The 19,786-nt window shown below is 39.4% G+C and overlaps 1 protein-coding gene across 3 annotated transcripts in view; it reads left to right on the top strand.

Annotated features, from left to right (window-relative positions):
* Window positions 1-19,786, top strand: part of GLS (glutaminase) — a 134,514-nt gene that overhangs the window by 42,429 nt on the left and 72,299 nt on the right. For all 3 annotated transcript variants that reach the window (XM_063430153.1, XM_063430152.1, XM_063430154.1), the window contains exons 2-3: window positions 4,819-4,915; window positions 7,313-7,434. In XM_063430153.1, the coding sequence (XP_063286223.1) occupies window positions 4,819-4,915; window positions 7,313-7,434 (219 nt within the window). The remainder of the gene's footprint in view (window positions 1-4,818; window positions 4,916-7,312; window positions 7,435-19,786) is intronic.

A 19,786-nucleotide genomic window follows, 5' to 3' on the forward strand; every position in this document is an offset into this window, starting at 1 on the left:
ACGTGACCATTTTTTCTATGACAGCCACTAGAGGTGGACTCAATCCTGCAATGTAAACATTAGTTTCTAAAAAATGTTTTTAAATGTTTTACATTGCAGGGTTAGGACAGGACCAATGTACACAGACGACTTCACTTCATTGATTTGATGTGGTGGGAGACCATAATATCCCATTAAAGTGGCTCTGTCACCGCAACCCCCCTTATCTGAAAAATTTGTCTTTTATGAAGGTACAATCTTTCTGAAATACTCACACTGTGTTAGAATTTCACTGAAATCCCAACCCAGTGAAGAGATATACAGATACAAATTAGTGTCTACTTTTGTCTCTGAATATTTCCTACGCCTGGCATTTCAAAACGCTGGGTAGAGCCACCTTAGTCTAGAGGTGTCAATCCCCCCCTCCCCCCCAAGCCCTCACTGGTTAAGGCTGTAGGGAATTGCTTTACCTATGGAGGATCCTGCGGTCTCATGGAACTCTCCGTAGACCCCAATGCTGAGCTCTCACTTATACGCGAGAGATCAGCAATGATCATGGCTGCTGTTGCTGAAATGCCAGGAGCAGGAGAAGATGGCGGTGCCTGTGAGCATCAGGTTTCAGTAAGTAGAACTCCCATTTACCTGTCCCTCCTAGTGGACCGCCAGCTGTGAAGTTACTCTCTGAGGTCTTTGTAAAGTCTAGTGACAATGCTGCTTTAAATAGCACAACACTGCATAATTTATTAGTACACAGTGAATGTTAATAATTGGTACATATTAAAATATCCCGCTAATTGCTCTATTCCTGGTTAAGAGCCAGTATCTAACCTTTCCTCTAGAGAATTGAAATGTGTGAGTAGTGTCAATATTGGGAGGGGAAACTGATAATTTAGCACTGGAGAAGATTAGCTGACTTCAGTAGGCAAACAGCATGCAACTGCTGTAGATGTCTGATAAAACCAGACACTAATTGGAACATGAGGTTTTCGTTTGCCGAGTCATCCAGTCTTCCACTCTGTGAGCAGTATTGACCCCATTTGTGCTTGATGTACCTGTTGGATCTCTTTGCATCCCTTGTTAGTGCATTTGCAGATCCATTCTCCATGAGTAATGTGCATGATTGTATCATTTAGTCTGACAGCTGGTACAAGTTCCACTGTTCTAGATACACCAGAAGGTCTTGCCAGCATCGTTAAGCACAGCAGATGCCAAAGCGTGTGTGTTTCCCCCCACCCACCCCTTTCTTCTATGAAGTGCCAAGTTAACATGCTCACTCCCACTGCTATGTCTGTTCTTACTGTCAATAATAATCACTTATATGGTGTTAGTGGGAAGAGTTAGAGGTTGACTTTTTAATTTGTATTTTTTTTCTTCTGAAAAGCTTGTACGATAAGCACATTAAATTTGTAATGCTATTCATAGTTTTAGTGGTGCTGGATACATAAATTCAGTCAGTGAAACTCATTTCATTTTAAAAATATCCATGTCTAAAGTGCTGACATTTTGACTTTCTAAGAAGTGCAAGGAAAACAATATAATGTAAATTTAGCATTTTTTTTGGTTTGTATTTTCTATAATTCTTTATTTTTGGATCAATCCACGAGATTGTCATCTCAATACACTGATCGTGTTAAAGCATTTTCACAATACAGAAAATAAATATTATGAGTGTAGTAAAGGATATGCATCACTTTTAGTGGATTGTTTATTTTTATTTTTTTTAATACAAAACATTAAGCTATAGCAATTGTAACCCTTTAATGACCTGAGATATATCTTGTCATAACACAATCAGTCCATAAAGAATGAAGGCATGCATGGAATGCCCTGCTTATTTAGCATTTACAGATCTATACAGCCCTGGCATCATTTTAAGTCAGACATCCATTGTGATAAACTGGACATTTTTTTTTTATGACAAAATTATTCCATTGCCTGGAATACCAATGAACAAATGATATTAACAATGGTTACATTTTATACTGGGGCGGATGCTGTGTGTGAGATCACTTACAAGGGAACCCTTACTTTTTACTCAAAAGGGAGAGGAACTTTTTGATTTGTAAGTTTAATGGGGAGTGGGGGTGTATATCCCCACTGTTCTGTAAATTAAACCTAATCTTTTCATGTCTAAATGTAAGTAATATAATTTCCACTTTGATATACATTTTCCAGTGTCATTTGTCATTTTGTGGGATTCTGTAATCTCTGATATGTTTCCACAATGCTATAATGATCGTTAGGTGCATGAAACCGGGCTCCAAAATCAAATTTCCCATTCCTCCATTAACAGAAAGGGGAAATGATGCAGATTTACTGCAATGCTGTAGTTTGTACTCACATTTTATCACAAGTCCCCTCCCTCTATGCTTTGCAGAAACAAGCCTGAGCTGCCAAGAGTCACATTCTTCTACTCTGAATCATTTTTAGCTTATAAATTTAGTTCAGTATCCATAGATACAGTAGAGTCTGCCTGGCTGTTTATTGTCAGTGACCACTGTAGATCTTTGGATATGGAACAGTTTACAGCTTGCTTGAACCACTGTTCCAGAACAGTACATGTTCATCTAAAGCAGAGACTGGTTCCTCAATCACTTTTCAATCACAAAAAAAAAAACCCTAATTTGGCAGTCTAATCCACTGCTCTTATTAGTTATTACAGTATGCATTAGGATCCATTTGACTTGCTACACTATGTCCATGGCTTCAGACGCACAGCCAACTACAGTGGATATGTATGCCATGTCAACATTTTAAATGGACAAAGAGGGACACCTTGATTTAAGGTGTTCAGGGGAAGCAATGATCGGATACATTTTAGGTGCCTTACTAATAACCATTATTGCAACTAAAATGTAATTTAGAACAAGATCAATGTCTTCTTTGCAAAGACTGATTTCCAAACACTTTTTTATTGTAGTATCAATACACATTACGTGACACACCAACAATATGGAGCTCCTAGAAAAAAGGGGACATTAGAATAGAAAACTGGAACCAATGGATTTGGGCACACAATAGGGACTGTCCCTCGTAAATAGGGACACTTGGGAAGTATGGCATGCTATAATGCAGGGCTCGATAAATCCCAGACGCCAGGTCGCCACGGCAACTAAAAATTTTGCCATGGCGCCTGGGATTTGTCCACTTTTTATCTAAAACGCCTGGCTGAGCAAGAAATGGAGCCGGCTGTCCACCCGCGGGAGCATGTAGGCGGCCGGCTAAGTGAGCGTTGAAGCCGGCCGCCCTGGGCTTTATGGAGGCGGCCTGCCGAGTGGAGCATCAAGGCGGGCTGGGGCAGCGTGCGAGGCAGCAGTGATCTTCCAGCGGCTCCTCTCTGCTTCCTCGCGCTGTTTAATGATGCCGGGAGCCGGAATATGTCGTCATTCCGGCCCCAGCATCACAGGGAGCAGAGAGGAGCTGCATGGTAGATTACTGCTCCCTCTCACACAGGAAGAGAGAGCAGCCCCACTAGACCACAGGAAACGTCCACTCAGCACTCCCAAAAGGTAGGGAGGCTGGGTGGATAAAAAAACATGTACATTTGTGTTTGAGAAAGTGTGTGTGTGTGTGCCTATGCCTCTGTCAGTGTGCGCGTCTGTGTCTGTTTAGGTACCTGCGATCACGATTGGTGTTTTTACTCACCCTTTTTTCCCCAGGCTGTGCAGGTTTTGCCTTGACTTGTCCTGCCTCCATTGCCGAGCTCAGCAATCTTTTTGATCTCAGCTAAGCCAGTGCTTTCCCATAGGAAAGCATTGGGAGGATATTGCGCATGTTCTGTATAGGTAACATTCAGCGCATCCATGCAGAGCATTGACACAGGACTCTCTAGTGGCCGTCTGAGTGACAGCCACTAGAGGTCTTTCTCTGAAAATGCAGCGTTTACATTGAAAAGGCTACAGGGACAGGCTATAGGCACCAGAACCACTACATTAAGCTGTAGTGGTACTGGTGACTATAGTGCCCCTTTAAAAAAACAAACAAAAAAAAAAACTGGCTCCTAACTTTATTAGCTGGCTCCTAGATTCCAAACAAATTTGTCAAGCCCTGCTATAATGCATCTTTGATGCCCCCTTGCCATCAAATATCCAGTTTAAAAAAAAAAAAAAGTTTTTTGATGAGCTTTCAATACACATTAATTGGTTGTAAACAAACTTGAGTGCCCATTCTCACTTCAAGTTTGCATTTTCTATTTTTTTTATTTTTGGTTTGGTCATATTCTTCATTGCTTAATTACTTACTCTTCTACAGGTTCTTCTGAATTCTACATATTATAGGGCTACCCTTTTCATATTCTGCCCATCAATATGTATATATAATATGTGTCCCTGAAAACACTGTTGCTCTGGTAACCCTATCTATAGCTAGCTGTAAGTCGTCATGCCACAATGAACAATGTCAGCAGGCAGCTACATATAACTTAATTAGAGGAAAAAATATGTTTATACACTGGTGGGCCCTTAAATTACAGGACTCTGCAACAATAACTAGAAAAGACGCTGGTGGTTGCATATAAAGGATTCTTCTTTCCCTACATCTGTATGCACATTAACATTCATCCCCCATGGAGCTATCAGTATGAGATAAACACTAGGATTTACACCTTGACAGTCTTACATACTATGTAAAGCACTGCTCATAGCCAACATTGCTAAATCATTGTGTAACAGAGTTGATATTCCCTCTTTAGTTGTTTATGTCTGTTTGTTTTGCATTTTTGATGGTTTTACTAGCATAAAGTAATGGCAATGTTGCAACCGTTATGGTAATATTGTCAGGTCAGATCTAGCTATCTTATTGTTTTATGAGTCCCTTATAACATATTTTATTATATTACAGGAAGAACAAACAAGGACTCTTGCCTAGCCTGGAGGATTTGCTCTTCTATACAATTGCTGAAGGACAAGAAAAAATACCAGTTCACAAGTTCATCACTGTAAGTTTAGAAAAATGTCATCCATCCAAACCACTATATCATCATAGCTAAAAAGAGACATATGTGCATCAAGTTCCACCTTTCTGCTGTTCATCCAAAAGAAGGCAAAAACACAGTCTAAAGCACTTTCAATTGTGCAACAAACTAGGAAAAAAAAAATCCTTCTTGACCCTTGAATAGCAGTCGGATCTCTCCTTACATACCACTAATATTTATTAATGTATTGAGTGTGATTTCACCAAATTAAGATAGATTTTTAGTTCAACACTTAAAACACTGACACCATAACCACTACAACTTGTCTATACTGTCACTTTGTCTGTACAATTTTGTCCAAATTTGGGTGGCAATGATGGGTTTCCACCCTCCACTTCGAGCCTGTCATTGGTGTCAAAACCTGCACGTTTTATTTATTTATTTATTTTTTTTTTTTTTCAATGGAGAATGGGCGAGAGGCTTCCTCATTATTATATTGGTGGTAGAGATGCTTTGACTTTTGGGTGCTGTGACAACTCTGCTCTTTTGACAAACTTCTCAAACTGTTTGACAAAAATAAGGACTGCACCCAAAGAGCATAAATGCCCTTTAGAGGTTGAGTGTTTATAGTCTTTTAACTGTTCCTTTGAAAGACGAAACTAGATACTGTTCCTGACGTGTGGAATGCTATGCATGTGCACAGAGTGGAGGCAAATGAAACTACTATAGGAACCCACTGCTGCATGTTTTGATGTCATTTCTATTTTTAATAAACTCTAATGATCACATGAGCTGTCATTGGGAATGTAAAGCACATCTATCATGGTTTGGATTTTCTAACATTTCATCTGAGCTTTCATATAAGATAATTGAGTTTATTACTTTAATTTAATATTTAAAATTTGTACACTCTGTTATAGATACATGTGATGTCATGTTAAAAACAGAAATATCAGCTATTTATATTTTGGTTACCCTTGTGTGGCCCTGACCTTGATTTAGTACATAGCCAACCAGTGAAGCCTTGTGAGCTTGCAATTTACATTTCTTTTAAAGGGCTTACTCAGTATTTTTCCAAAACATCTGTTTTGTGCAAATACATTGCAGTCTCAAGGCAGCTCAACTTTATATAGTTTTCAGCTCATGGGTCATGACGCAGAACTGGGTCTCCATGCCAGGGCATAAACTCTCAAGTCTTCGTCTTCTAGCCAAGCCTTAAAATGTATTCTCCTCTGTAAACCTGACGGGCCATAGCACATTCTCCAGGGCTGAATTTCTGCTTGCCAGGGTTACATTTTCACTCCCTAGTGGGGAGAAATTTCAAAGTGGCAAAGCAATTTCATTGGGTCCCTAGTGCCTGAAATATTTCCCCCCTTCTTGTAATCAAGCATCTGCTCACAAATGTTTGTTACACCAGAGAAAGCAGCCTGACTGCGATGGAGACACCTGACCCTGGAAGAGTCTAATGAATGGGTTTTGCAGAATTTACTTTAAAAGACCACTATAGGCCTCCCAGACCACATCTGCTCAATGAAGTGGTCTGGGTGCCAGGTCCCTCTAGTTTTAACCCTGCAGCTGAAAACATAGCAGTTTCAGAGAAAATGCTATGTTTCACTGAGGGTTTATCCAGCCTCTAGTGGCTCTCATTGACAGCCGCTAGAGGCGCTTCTGCTATTCTCACTGTGAAAATCACAGTGAGAAGACACTGGACGTCCATAGGAAAGCATTGAGCAATGCTTTCCTATGGGTGGTTTGAATGCGTGCGCGGCTTTTGCCGCGCATTCGGATCTGACGTCTGCAGGGGGTGGAGAGTTCCCCAGCACAGAGGGAGCCCGGCGCTGGAGAAAGGTAAGTGGCTGAAGGGGTTTTAACCCCTTCAGCCCAGTGGTAGGGGGCCCCTGAGGGTGGGGGTACCCAATGACCCTATAGTGCCAGGAAAACAAGTTTGTTTTCCTGGCACTATAGTGCTCCTTTAATTGTAGTATGAATCTGTTACATTTGAAGAACAGGTAACTGAGCTAATTTTACTGCTGAAGAATTGGACCATAATAGGAATATGTCCGTAAGTGAATAGCCTGTAATCATCTGAGTCTAAACATCAAAAATATTTTAAAAGGAAATTACAAACACCTGTACCACAACATATTGGTTGTGATGTGGTTTGGATGTCCTTGTCCTGCTATGGTTTTTCTCCACATTGAAATCTTTTTTTTTTTTTTAAAGCTAAAATCATTAAAATGCTAAAAATGTGTCTAATGCATAGTAGGTATTTAGAATAATTTACAGTTTTTTTTTAAATTGCATCAGTATTTTTCATGGCTGGTATACTTGGATATTGTATGTCTTGTATAAATGAAAATGTTTGAAATTATTTTCTTTTTCTTTTTAAATCATTTCCACTGCTTTTAAAATGTCTTACAGGCATTAAAGTCTACTGGACTGCGTACTTCAGACCCAAGACTGAAGGAATGCATGGACATGTTAAGACTGTCTCTTCAAACCACATCGGATGGTGTCATGTTAGATAAAGAACTCTTCAAAAAGTAAGACGTGTAATTTTGTAGATTTGTAAAACCATGTATAATCTGTACTATGCATTGCACAGTCTACGGAGGATGATTGGAGGATCAGTAACTGAAGATCAGTAACCGTTTCAGTAGATCAGAAATTCAACTATGCTCTCAGAGGGTATATAGTTAAAGTTGCTCTCTCATGGACAATAGTGTTTCATTTATTTATTATTGTCCTCTACCTATATTTTATCCTATTATTCTCAAAAGTATTTTATTTGGCACAGGTTCCCTATCCTTACACTGGAAGCTCTTAGATTAAGGCGCGGGATCTTCTTGTCCGATACCATCTTTAGAATCTTCGTGTCAGGCACCATCTTCAGAAGCTTATCAGTGATGTATTGTCACTGACTTTTTCTGCCCTTTCTTTCCCCGTAATTCCAGATCTTGCACTTGCCCACTTCTATTGTACTGGGCATACGTGACTCTCTAGAAAGGAGATCTAGATTGTGAAATTGCAGAGAAAAGATGCAACTGGGAATTGAGTTTTTGTGAAAAAAATAATTACCTACCGTTCTTTGTCTTTATATGTTTTAACTGGGTTAGAATTTCAGTTAACTCTCACTTTAGTAAATAACCCCGTGTTCTTTCAAATACAATCAAACCGTTTAACAAGGCTCTGTAGTTGTGAAGAAGGTGGCTGATAATTCCAAACTACATATTTTCTTTGTATTGTTGACAATGTCATGTATTTTGCAGTGGTAAAATTTTGCTTACGAGTTTGATTTATTGTCATTTGACTTGGCAAGTTAGATATTTAAACCAATAAATTCATCTGCAAGCCAAATGTTCTTTGTATTACAACTGTTGTTTTGTTGATGAAAGCACACAATATAGTGATTAACAATTACTGCTTGTACTGGTTATCATTCATTAACTTGTGATTCAGGATGTAATCTCTTTCATATTCTAGTCTTGCATGCTGCATTATTTGTGAAAGGTTAACCTTGCAAACTATAATCCACAATTTCCTTTAACTATGTAGTGGATGAATCACTAGTTCTCCACAGGCCATAGTTCCTTCTGAATATTACAGGGTGCATGTATGTAATTTAATCCCAAGAACATTGCTATGCCACCTCTTTAAAGGGGATGGGTAGTACATAATTGGGGAGTCTAGGATGGGATGCCAGACCATATTAAATTAAAGGGACACTATAGTCACCAAAACAACTTTAGCTGAATGAAGCAGTCTTGGTGTATAAATCATGCCCCTGCGGTCTCACTGATCAAATCTCTGCCATTTAGGAGTTAAATCACTTTGCTTATACAGCCCTGGCACACAGTCCTGCATGTGACTTACACAGCCTTCCAAACACTTCCTGCAGAGAGTCCTCTAATGTTTACACTTCCTGTATTGAAAATAATGTTTAATCTGATGAACCTGTGAGGTGAAACACGCGTCAGGGGAAACATCACTGGCACTATCCACCAGTCAACTTACCAGGCCAATTAGAGCTTTCTATCGGCATCGGCTTGGCCGTTACCCAGCAGCACTTGAAGCAGCCTACAAAGTCTAGGCATTTCCAGCACACTTCTTTCATTGTAGCAGTATTGCTGGGAAATTTTCTATTTGGATTTCCATAGAAGATTGTAGGCTTTTGGCTAAGGGGGTGCCCTCGAAGGCACAAGTACTTAGGTACCACAAGCATAGGAGGATTCCTAGTGTTTTTGTAGTTAACCCCTCTCTACCCATAGCTTGTTGGTTATTTAGCCAGTTACTGCAGAATATACCAGGCAATATCTTTGTAGTTTGCACCTCCTAGTTACCATACTGTTGATACTCCGCCAGCACATACCTCTAGATCATGGGTCGTCAACCTGGTCCCTACCGCCCACTAGTGGGCGTTTCAGGATTCCAGGTGGGCGGTAGGGATTTTCAATTTTTTTTTTTATAAATTGGGCAGGCGGGCGGGCGCGAGCCGGCGGTACCGCTGTGACTGGGTACCGCCATCACCACTTGCGGCCCCGGCGGCAAACCGCCGGGGCCGCATATGGAGGGGTCCATCGGGTGGCCCATGCTGTCAGGGCCACCCGATGGATGTGGATTGTGAGGGGGCCTGGTCAGCGCTGGGCGCTTTAACAGCGCGACCGGGCCCCCTGTGATGACATCAAATCTGCTGGGAGGAAGTGATTCCCCGGTCACTCCTCCCAGCATACAGAGAGCCGCGCGGGAGGAAGGAGGAGGAGGGAGTCAGAGTGGGAACTCTGACTCCCATGCACCTGAGCCACCACTGGACCCCAGGGAAAGTCACCCTCCTGCACCTTAAAGGTAGGAAACAGGAGGGTGACTTAAATATAATGTGTGTTTGTTTGTGTATGTGTCTTTGTATGTATGTCTTGTGTGTGTCTGTATGTATGTCTTGTGTGTGTCTGTATGTATGTCTTGTGTGTGTCTTATGTAAGTGTCTTGTGTGTGTATGTCTGTATACATGTGTCTTGTCTTTGTATGTATGTCTTGTGTGTGTCTTATGTGTGTGTGTATGTCTGTATATATGTGTGTCTTGTCTTTGTATGTATGTCTTGTGTGTATGTCTGTATACATGTGTCTTGTGTTTGTATGTATGTCTTGTGTGTGTGTGTCTGTATGTGTGTCTTGTGTGTGTGTCTGTATGTGTGTCTTATGTATGTGTCTTGTGTGTATGTCTGTATACATGTGTCTTGTGTTTGTATGTATGTCTTGTGTGTGTGTCTGTATGTGTGTCTTATGTATGTATGTCTGTATACATGTGTCTTGTGTTTGTATGTATGTCTTGTGTGTGTGTCTGTATGTGTGTCTTATGTATGTGTCGTGTGTGTGTGTGTATGTCTGTATACATGTGTCTTGTGTTTGTATGTATGTCTTGTGTGTGTGTGTCTTATGTATGTGTCTTGTGTGTATGTCTGTATACATGTGTCTTGTGTTTGTATGTATGTCTTGTGTGTGTGTCTGTATGTGTGTCTTATGTATGTGTCTTGTGTGTATGTCTGTATACATGTGTCTTGTGTTTGTATGTATGTCTTGTGTGTGTCTGTATGTGTGTCTTATGTATGTGTCGTGTGTGTGTGTGTATGTCTGTATACATGTGTCTTGTCTTTGTGTGTGTGTCTTGTGTGTGTCTTTGTATGTATGTCTTTGTGTGTGTGTGTGTCTTTGTATGTATGTCTTTGTGTGTGTGTGTCTTTGTATGTATGTCTTTGTATGTGTCGTGTGTGTGTGTCTGTCTGTATATATGTGTGTATGTATGTGTCGTGTGTGTGTCTGTCTGTATATATGTGTGTATGTATGTGTGTCTGTTTCTTGTGTCTGTCTGTATGTGTATGTGTCTTTGTATGTATGTCTTTGTGTGTGTGTGTGTGTGTGCCTGTCTGTCTGTATGTCTGTATGTGTGTCTGTATGTGTGTCTGTATGTCTGTATGTATGTGTGCCAGTCTGTTATAGTGGGATACCTAGCTCAGCTTTCCTACTGGGCATTGCTATAAGGAAGGTTAAAAAAAGGGGGGAAAAAAGGTGGGGAGGGGAATTGAGGAGGGAGAAGAGGGGAGCTGACGCACAGATGAGAAATCATATTATGCGCAAACAGAGAAGTCGTCTGAATATCACCGAAAGAGGAGACCTTCGTTTGTTCCTTACAACCTCAAGGATCTCATTAATCACTAGTAAAGGTAATTTCAATTTACTTTATTGTTTTCTCATTAAACTTTTTATAAAGTTAAAAACATTATAAACATGCATTAATTGCAAATAAAAAGATAAATGTACGTACATTTATTTTTTTTTAAAACACCCTCCTTTCGAAAAAAATATTCCGCACTTGCGCGAAAACTGGTGGGCGGTAAGGAAATTTTTTCAACCAAAAAGATGCATTAGTGGGCGGTAGTTAGAAAAAGGTTGACTACCACTGCTCTAGATGATGCTATTTCTCACGATCTTTAACACAGGACCCTGTCATCATTTCTGAGATGCTATTTTCTGCAGTATACTGGCACTCTCAAGCTTGTTTTGGAGTCCAGACACTGCAGTTTCGTTAAATAATGTTATCAGCTTTGTTAACCGCTTCGGTGCAGCTCACTGGAACTTGGCTATTTTTCCTTGAGCCCGGATACTGGTATAGCGATACATTATTGACACTACTAATTTGTAGCTGTTGTTCCCACAGTGGCATTTCACTCTGTTAACAGGCAGTGTAACTGCATCACTTGAGGATTTCTTACAACCGTTATTTGAACTAAAATTTGTTTGTATACCCCTCTTTTTACTATTTACATTAAAAGTGAAGTTTTAATTATCTTTCCTCTTTTGTGATCTCCCTGAGCCCAACCTATTCTTAGGTCACCCCTCTAAAACAAGGCAACTACCGCTCTGCAGGACACTCTATCATTTATCCGGTCCCTTCTCCTGTCTCCCTTCCTTATTGTTTAGTTTTATAGTGCATTTCGTTGCACTAGGGGTTAACCCCCGCTCAGGAGTAAGATTATTGTACTATCTTCATTCCCCTTGTTTTTTGTTTAATTGAAGTTCAATTTACAGAGCAGGAGATACAAACTTTTAAAGTAAATTACATCTGATTGATAGCTAAACCATTTCTTTTAATGCAGGCTGTGTGAGTCACAGCCAGGGGAGGTGTGGCTGGGGCTGCATAAGCAGACACAAATGCGATTTAACTCCTAAAATTAACATAATTGAGCAGTGAGACTGCAGGGGCATGATCTATACACCAAAGCTGCTTCATTAGGTTAAAGTTGTTTTGGTGACTATAGTGTCCCTTTAACAACTGTTTACATTTAATCTGGTCATCATCTCCAAAATCCCCCTGCTGTCTCAAATCCTCATTATATAATTTACATTCTAATCTCACAAGCTATTTTTTTTTAGACTTCAGCTCACAGACATGGTCTTTTGTATTAGTCTACACCTTTTGGTATTGGTCTTTGTATATATCACCCCCTCCCAGTTGTACAGCGCTGCAGACTATATTGGTGCTTTATAAATGTAAAAAATAAATAAACTAACATACTAGAGACAATATGTTTTCTAACCAGTTAAATGTTTTCTAGATCTCTGTACAAGAGAATACTAGTCTAATTCCCTTCTACCGAACAGTGGAAGTTTTTAAGTAGAAGGGTATAAGAGTCACTTAGCTCAGGGGTGGGCAATCTGCGGCCCTCCAGATGTTATGGACTACATCTACCTTGATGCTTTGCTAGCATTATGTATTTTAGTCCAAATCATCTGGAGGGCCGAAGATTGCCCACCGCTGACCTAGCTGTAGCTTGATTACCTTTAGTGGAGTTGTTGTATTACTACTTGATAGTGAAATGACCACTACTTTAAGGGAGCCCTTTTCAGTTTTTTCTTTACACAGTTGGGAGTGTTTCCTTGTTTGGTCCTTCTGTTTCTGAAGTTTGTGTTTTTTTAATTTTTTTATTTGGCAATGACCTTATGACCCTTTTTTGTGATATATATATATATATATTGTACCTTGCACTCAAGCTACCAGTTCTTTCAAGACCGGGTGCATTACCAGGGCCAAAACATCATAGATTCAAATAGTATGGCTGCACTCACGGATATTTCTTTAAAAATTAACTTTTATTTTGGTTCCATTAAAATAAATCGACGTTTCAGGCCAACTTGTGGACTTTCATCAGGATTCCTGATGAAAGTCCACAAGTTGGACTGAAACGTCGATTCATTTTAATGGATGAATTACTATTACTGGAGCACTAAATATATTAAAGCTCTATAGGGGCAGGAAATATTCCTTTCACCATATGTAAACAAAAAAGGTTATACTTATACTCTGCTGAATAGGGCTCAAAGTCATATAGAGCATGTAGAAAAAGAAAGATCAAAAAAAGATCATAGTACAGATCTGCATGGATTCATATACATGTGTACTTGATATAAAAGTAACAATTTATTGTATACAATATTTAACCCCTTAAGACCGCAGGACGTACCATGCCGTCCTTATTTGGGCGGCTCTAAACGCCGCAGGACGGCATGGTACGTCCTGGGCGGTCTTCAGCCCCACGTGGCCGGCGGCACATGGCCGCTGCAGATCGCGGTCGGGGGGCATGCCTGGCCCCCCAGGCAGCCCCCCTGTGCCTGGGGACCGCGGTCTGCAGCTTCCGATCGCAGTGACAGGCTGTCACTGCGATCAGTATTTACCATGTGTCAGCCGATTTTAAAATCGGCTGACACATGGAGCCGGCCGCGTTTTCACTGTGCAGATCGCGGTCGGGGGACATGCCTGGCCCCCCAGGCAGTCCCCCTGCGGTCAGTGACCGCGATCTGCAGAGTCTGATCGCAGGGAGAGGCTGTCTCTGCGATCTGAATGCAGAGACAGCCTCTCCCTGCGATCTGATCGCAGTGACAGCCTGTCACTGCGATCAGAGTTACTATGTGTCAGCCTATTGGCTGACCCATAGTAACTCCAATCAGGATCCCCCTGCAGATCGCGGTGGGGGGCATGCCTGGCCACCCAGGCACTCCCCCTGTGGCCAATTACCGCGATCTGCAGGAGGTGATCACAGTGACCGCCTGTCACTGTGATCACTGATCCTGTGTGTCAGCCAGTGATGTAAAATCACTGGCTGACACTGTCTCTGCCCCTCTCCTCCCCTATTAACCCCTTAAAGTAAAAAACAATAAAAATTAAAGTTAAAAATAAAATACACTTACATCATTTATATATATATTATATATATGATCTATATATAATATATATATATATATACGCACACATTTACACATACACTAAGTGTATTTTAATATTTATATATATATATATATATAATATATATATATAATTATATATATATATATATTAATATCAAAATACACGTAGAAGGATATTGATTAAATATATACATAATTATAATTATATATATATATATATATATTATAATAAAAAATATGTAAATACGTAAAAAAAAAAAATTAAAAATATATATGTGTGTAATTTCGTTCTAACTGTATTTTGATATTAATATATATATATATATATATATATATATATATATATATCAAAATACACGTAGAACAAAATAATATATATATGTATATACCCAAGTATATACGTATACATCACTATATGTATAACTATATATAAATAAAAAATAATAGTAAAAAAATTATATACATATATATATACATATATATATACACACACGTGTATATATAATAATTTTACATATATATTTATGTAATAATTTTACATAATTAGGTCCTTTTATTAATTACAATTTGCAGGACCTGCCTAACAACCCAGGCCGAAAGTATAGGGAATTTAATTTGCTAGCACTATATTTAACCCTATAACTTTCCAAGACACTATAAAACCTGTACATGGGGGGTACTGTTTTACTCGGGAGACATCGCTGAATACAAATATTTGTGTTTCAAAACCGTAAAATTTATTACAACAATGATATCGTCAGGGAAAGTGAAATTTATTGCATTTTTCGCACACAAACGGCACTTACACTGACGATATTTTTGCTGTCATACTTTTTACTGTTTTGAAACACAAATATTTGTGTTCAGCAAAGTCTCCTGAGTATAACAGTACCCCTCATGTACAGGTTTTATGGTGTTTTCAAAAGTTACAGAGTCAAATATAAGGCTTGCGTTTCAGTTTTTTCATAATGAAATTCGCCAGATTGGTTAGATTGGCTTTGAGACCGTATAGTAGCCCAGAAATAAGAATTACCTCCATAATGGCATACCATTTGCAAAAGTAGACAACCCAAGGTATTGCAAATGGGGTATGTTCAGTCTTTTTTAGTAGCCACTTAGTCACAAACACTGGCCAAAATTGGCTTTCAAATTAGTTTTTTGCATTTTTCACACACAAACAAATATTAACGTTAACTTTGGCTAGTGTTTGTGACCAAGTGGCTACTAAAAAAGACTGGACATACCTCATTTGCAATACCTTGGGTTGTCTACTTTTGCAAATGGTATGCCATCATGGGGGTAATTTTCATTCCTGGGCTACCATACAGTCTCAAAGGCAACGTAACCAAACTGGCAAATTTCAATGTGAAAAAACTGAAAAGTGTAACATGCTATATTTGACCCTGTAACTTCCCAAAACACCATAACACCTGTACATAGGGGGTACTGTTTTACACGTGAGACATCGCTGAATACAAATATGTGTATTTTATTGCAGTAAAAGCAAACAGTATTATGACATTCACAGTTAGAATGTCACATAGAACTAAGAAAATTTAAAAAAAATCATATTTTCTCTCATTTTTTTATATTTTATTCATATTACGTTATGTTCCATACCTAAATATTTGATGTTAAATGAAAGCCCTGTTTCCCCTGAACAAAATGATATATAATAAGTGTGGGTGCATTTAATATGAAAGAGGTAAATTATTGTTGAACAGACATATAGTCAAAATCTGTGGTTTGTTTAAATTTTTTTTGGTTCACAACTTGTACATTTGGCTGCGGTCTTAAGGGGTTAAAAAACAACTGATAGATAAAATGTAACTAAATAGCAGTGCAAACAAATTACTGCTTACTAGAAACGGTGGTGAGCACAACGGGCCAACATAAGAGTGATGAGATCTCTCTTAAATACTTTAAACGGCAAAAAACTTGAATACCTGTGTCCAATGGTGTTTGGGGTGTATCCCACATGTGTAGATGATGTCGGTAAGTGAATCCGTGCAGCGTATGAGGTCCCGGTCCACGTGGTGTGCGTGGGGAGGGGCCAGAAGCCGCAAGGCAAAATCCGACATGTAACCTCTATTGGGAGGTGGGTGGGTCTCCCCGGCTGCTCCATGCCAATGAACTTGGAGCCCGAGATATTGAGAGTTACAACTAGAGACAGTAGGCAGGTTATACATTTGGCCCAGCCAATAGGTGTAGTGTGGGCGGGTCCAAAAGCGGACCGGACTGACAATTTGAAGGAATCCCAATCTCATCCTATAGAAGCAGCCAATTGATAAAAGATTTTTATATAGTTGTCCTGTACTTCACCTCTAGAGCTACACATATGCCCCAGGGGAAGAATATCCCAACAACAGATAGCTGAGTGGAATCATTCGCAATCCAGAATCAAATTCCACTATATATATTTTGAGAAGTTATGTTAAATATCTTAACTATATAGGTCTCCTTTTTGTAGCCCCTCTGCCTCTTATTGGTGTCTCCATAGCGGGGCAGAATAGACTACAGAAGGCTCTGTCACATAATTAGAAATATGCATATGTATGAAATATAATATAATATAATGCATATGTCCCTGTCTGGATATATCAGTATACCTCCAATGTATGTATTCATGTCCAAATAAATAAAAAAATAATCACTAATAAATAATAAAGCAAGAAACAACTACAAATACTATATTACAAAATTTACAAGTGTATCAGGCATATATACAAATTTACATTACATACATATGGTGTCTATGGTATGTTTAAGAGACTTTCATTATAGCCAAGACCAGTGTCTATCTATTATACATTAATCTGATATAAAGGACGTGTATGAGAAACCTTCGTTGAGACCAAGGGGTGAGAGGGTTTTAAGCTTATATATCCAAAAGCTCTCTCTGTGTAAGAGTCTTTTGTCTAAATCACCACCCCTTGGTCCCAGCGTAACTTTTTTTTTTTTTTGCTGAGTTCAAAACTTTTTTTATTTTTTTTTTATTCCAATACTTTTATTTTATAATGCATAAAAGATCACAGCATTGCTTGTATGGCCATAACAGCCCTAACAAGCGCAGTGGTTACAAAGGTTTAAGCCTATTTGTGGTAAGAAAATAACCTGCACATATTTTAGTAAATTACTTGGTTCATAGTATCGTAGACAAGTTTAGCTTGAGTGTAGTGAAGGTAATGAAAAGAAACAGAAGCTTATTATCGAGTGAAATTGTAGCAATTATGTACAATGAGGAGCAGTGCCCTGTTTGCGTAAATTATACATACATTAGTGAAGGCAAATATGTGCGTCAAGAATAGCAGTAATCTTTACAGTTGCATGGTACAGCGATTCGAACAAAAGGTATAAGTATGTATGTGACATTCGGGGGCATTGCTCATTTAAGGTTTTACCACAGTATGCCACCACGCAGTGTACGCACAGTGTCTGAGGCCTGTCTGCCGCTAGCTGCGTGTGGCGAGAATATCATCTGCGTAGAAGTGGGTATTAGTGTGGTTACGGTGTGTGGTAGAGGCGTGCTGCGGTGGGTGATGCCCACCTGAGGAGGGGTGTGTGGCACTCTGATGTTCCGGATATGGAACTCAGGGTCCAATCTTAAGGAGGGGGGGGGGGGAGAGGGCGGCCTGTGGGCAGCAGGGAGATGTGGGTCGAGGTATCCCTTCAGTCGCAGTAGCCTGGAGCGTGAGGTCGTAGGTTCTGAGGTCCTCGGTTAGTGGGTTGGTGCGTGGTGGGGGGTCTGTCGCTGGAGATCTGTAGTGTGTGTTTGCTATGAGTCCCTGACGGGGCCCCTGGTCAGCGTAACTCTTTCAATGCCGCAAAATCTAATTGCGTCTGATAGACCACCATGATGTAATTTTAAATGTTTAGAGACTGGGGTGTCTATCAATCTTTTGGGGTTCACTGAATTAACATGTTCCCCTATTCTCAACTTGAAATTGCGGGATGTTTTGCCCACGTAAAGTTTGTTACAGGAGCATGTAAGTAAATATACCAGGCCTTTAGATTGACAATTAAAGTTTTTAACCTTAAATTCCTGAGTATATGTTGAATAGATGGTCGATGTATAAAGTTACATGCTTTACACCTGCCGCACTGATATGTGCCTATGACTGGAGATTTCAACCATGTTGGTTTCTGAGGGGTATTTTTAAGGTGGCTAGGGACCAAAATATCCTTAATGTTGCGCCCCCTTGTAATCACCCTATGTAGGTGTGGATCTTGGTGCAAAAGAGGCCAGAATCTTTCCAAAATCTTGATAATTTGATGCCAGCCGGCATCAAAATTCCCTATGCACCTAATGATCTCTTGTGATGATTTTGAATTGGAATCTTCAACTAGAAGATCTTTACGGTCTGCAAGTAGTGCGCGTTTACATGCATTTTTTATGCATCTATTTGGGTATCTTTAGGATGTTGTAACTATTTTTAATAATCCTTTGTGTTTTTTGTTATGGGTGGTCAGTGGGATGTATTACATTTTCTTCTCTTATATTTATATGGGACACAGATTAACAAATTAACCTATGTTTAATGCATTATTAAGATAATAAATTGGCAAAGAAAAGTTACTTGAATGTTTTACTTTAATGCACTTTAGTGGGCTTGCCTGAAACCGCAGAAAGACCTCTCCCACACCAGGAAAAAATGTTTAGCCAGTAATTCCTACCACAGCTGGGGATTTTAGGATACATGGTTTATCCCTAAGAACGGCATGCGCGCCATGGCTTGGCTTTCTCTTTCATTTTTCATTCTCTTTTAAACTTGTATATAATTAGTATAGCCAGCCAGCTTGGAAACCAATTGCGAGCTGACAGGAACCAGAGATGGAGTTTCACCCTAGATATCTACTATCTTGCATCGGACAGCATTTGAAAATGAAACTCTGCACATACTGGTTCCTTGTACTGTAATCCCAAGTAGTGCATAGAGTAACACTCCAATCTAGTAAGAATATAATGCATTCAGAAACCAAAAGCAATGTAATTTTCTCAAATAATCCTGGTTTTCTATTGGTTTCATGAAAAATATGAAGGAAACCATTTGGCAATGCTAAAGGAAACCTTCTCTGCCTTGCCAAATATTGTGTGTGTGTGTGTCTGTGTATTTATTTCTTTTTTCCATTAGTGAAGCTGTAAGAGGGCCACACTTAAAAGAACACTATAGGATCAGGAACACAGACATGTATTCCTGACCCTATAGTGTTAAAACCACCATTTAGGTGTCTTTTTATTCTGTGAAAAGGCAATGTTTTCATGAAAATTGCGAACGGAATGATTATACTCGCTAGAACAACCATGTTAAACTGTAGTTGTTCTGGTGACTATAGTGTCCCTTTAAGTTGTGTGGCATGCATTATAATGAATTATGTGAATGCAGTCCAAAATAGAGAGATGACTACACCATAAACTATGCAAGAATACAGGAGTATGGTGCTTGGAGAATGTCTTTAATCATTGACCACAGAGAATAACAAATCCTTTCCACGTTCCATGTCATTTGTACAAATAAATATGGTTATCAAGTGATCGCTGCAGCAGTAAAATATACTTTTATTGATGTGTGGGCGATTCAAAACAGATACAGCTTATAATGGTGTTCTAGTAGAATATGACCTTGGTTAAAGAATACATTTATAAACAAAGGCTTTCCTAAC

Source organism: Pelobates fuscus, chromosome 8 (genome assembly GCF_036172605.1).
Source record: "Pelobates fuscus isolate aPelFus1 chromosome 8, aPelFus1.pri, whole genome shotgun sequence".
Classification (NCBI taxonomy): domain Eukaryota; kingdom Metazoa; phylum Chordata; class Amphibia; order Anura; family Pelobatidae; genus Pelobates; species Pelobates fuscus.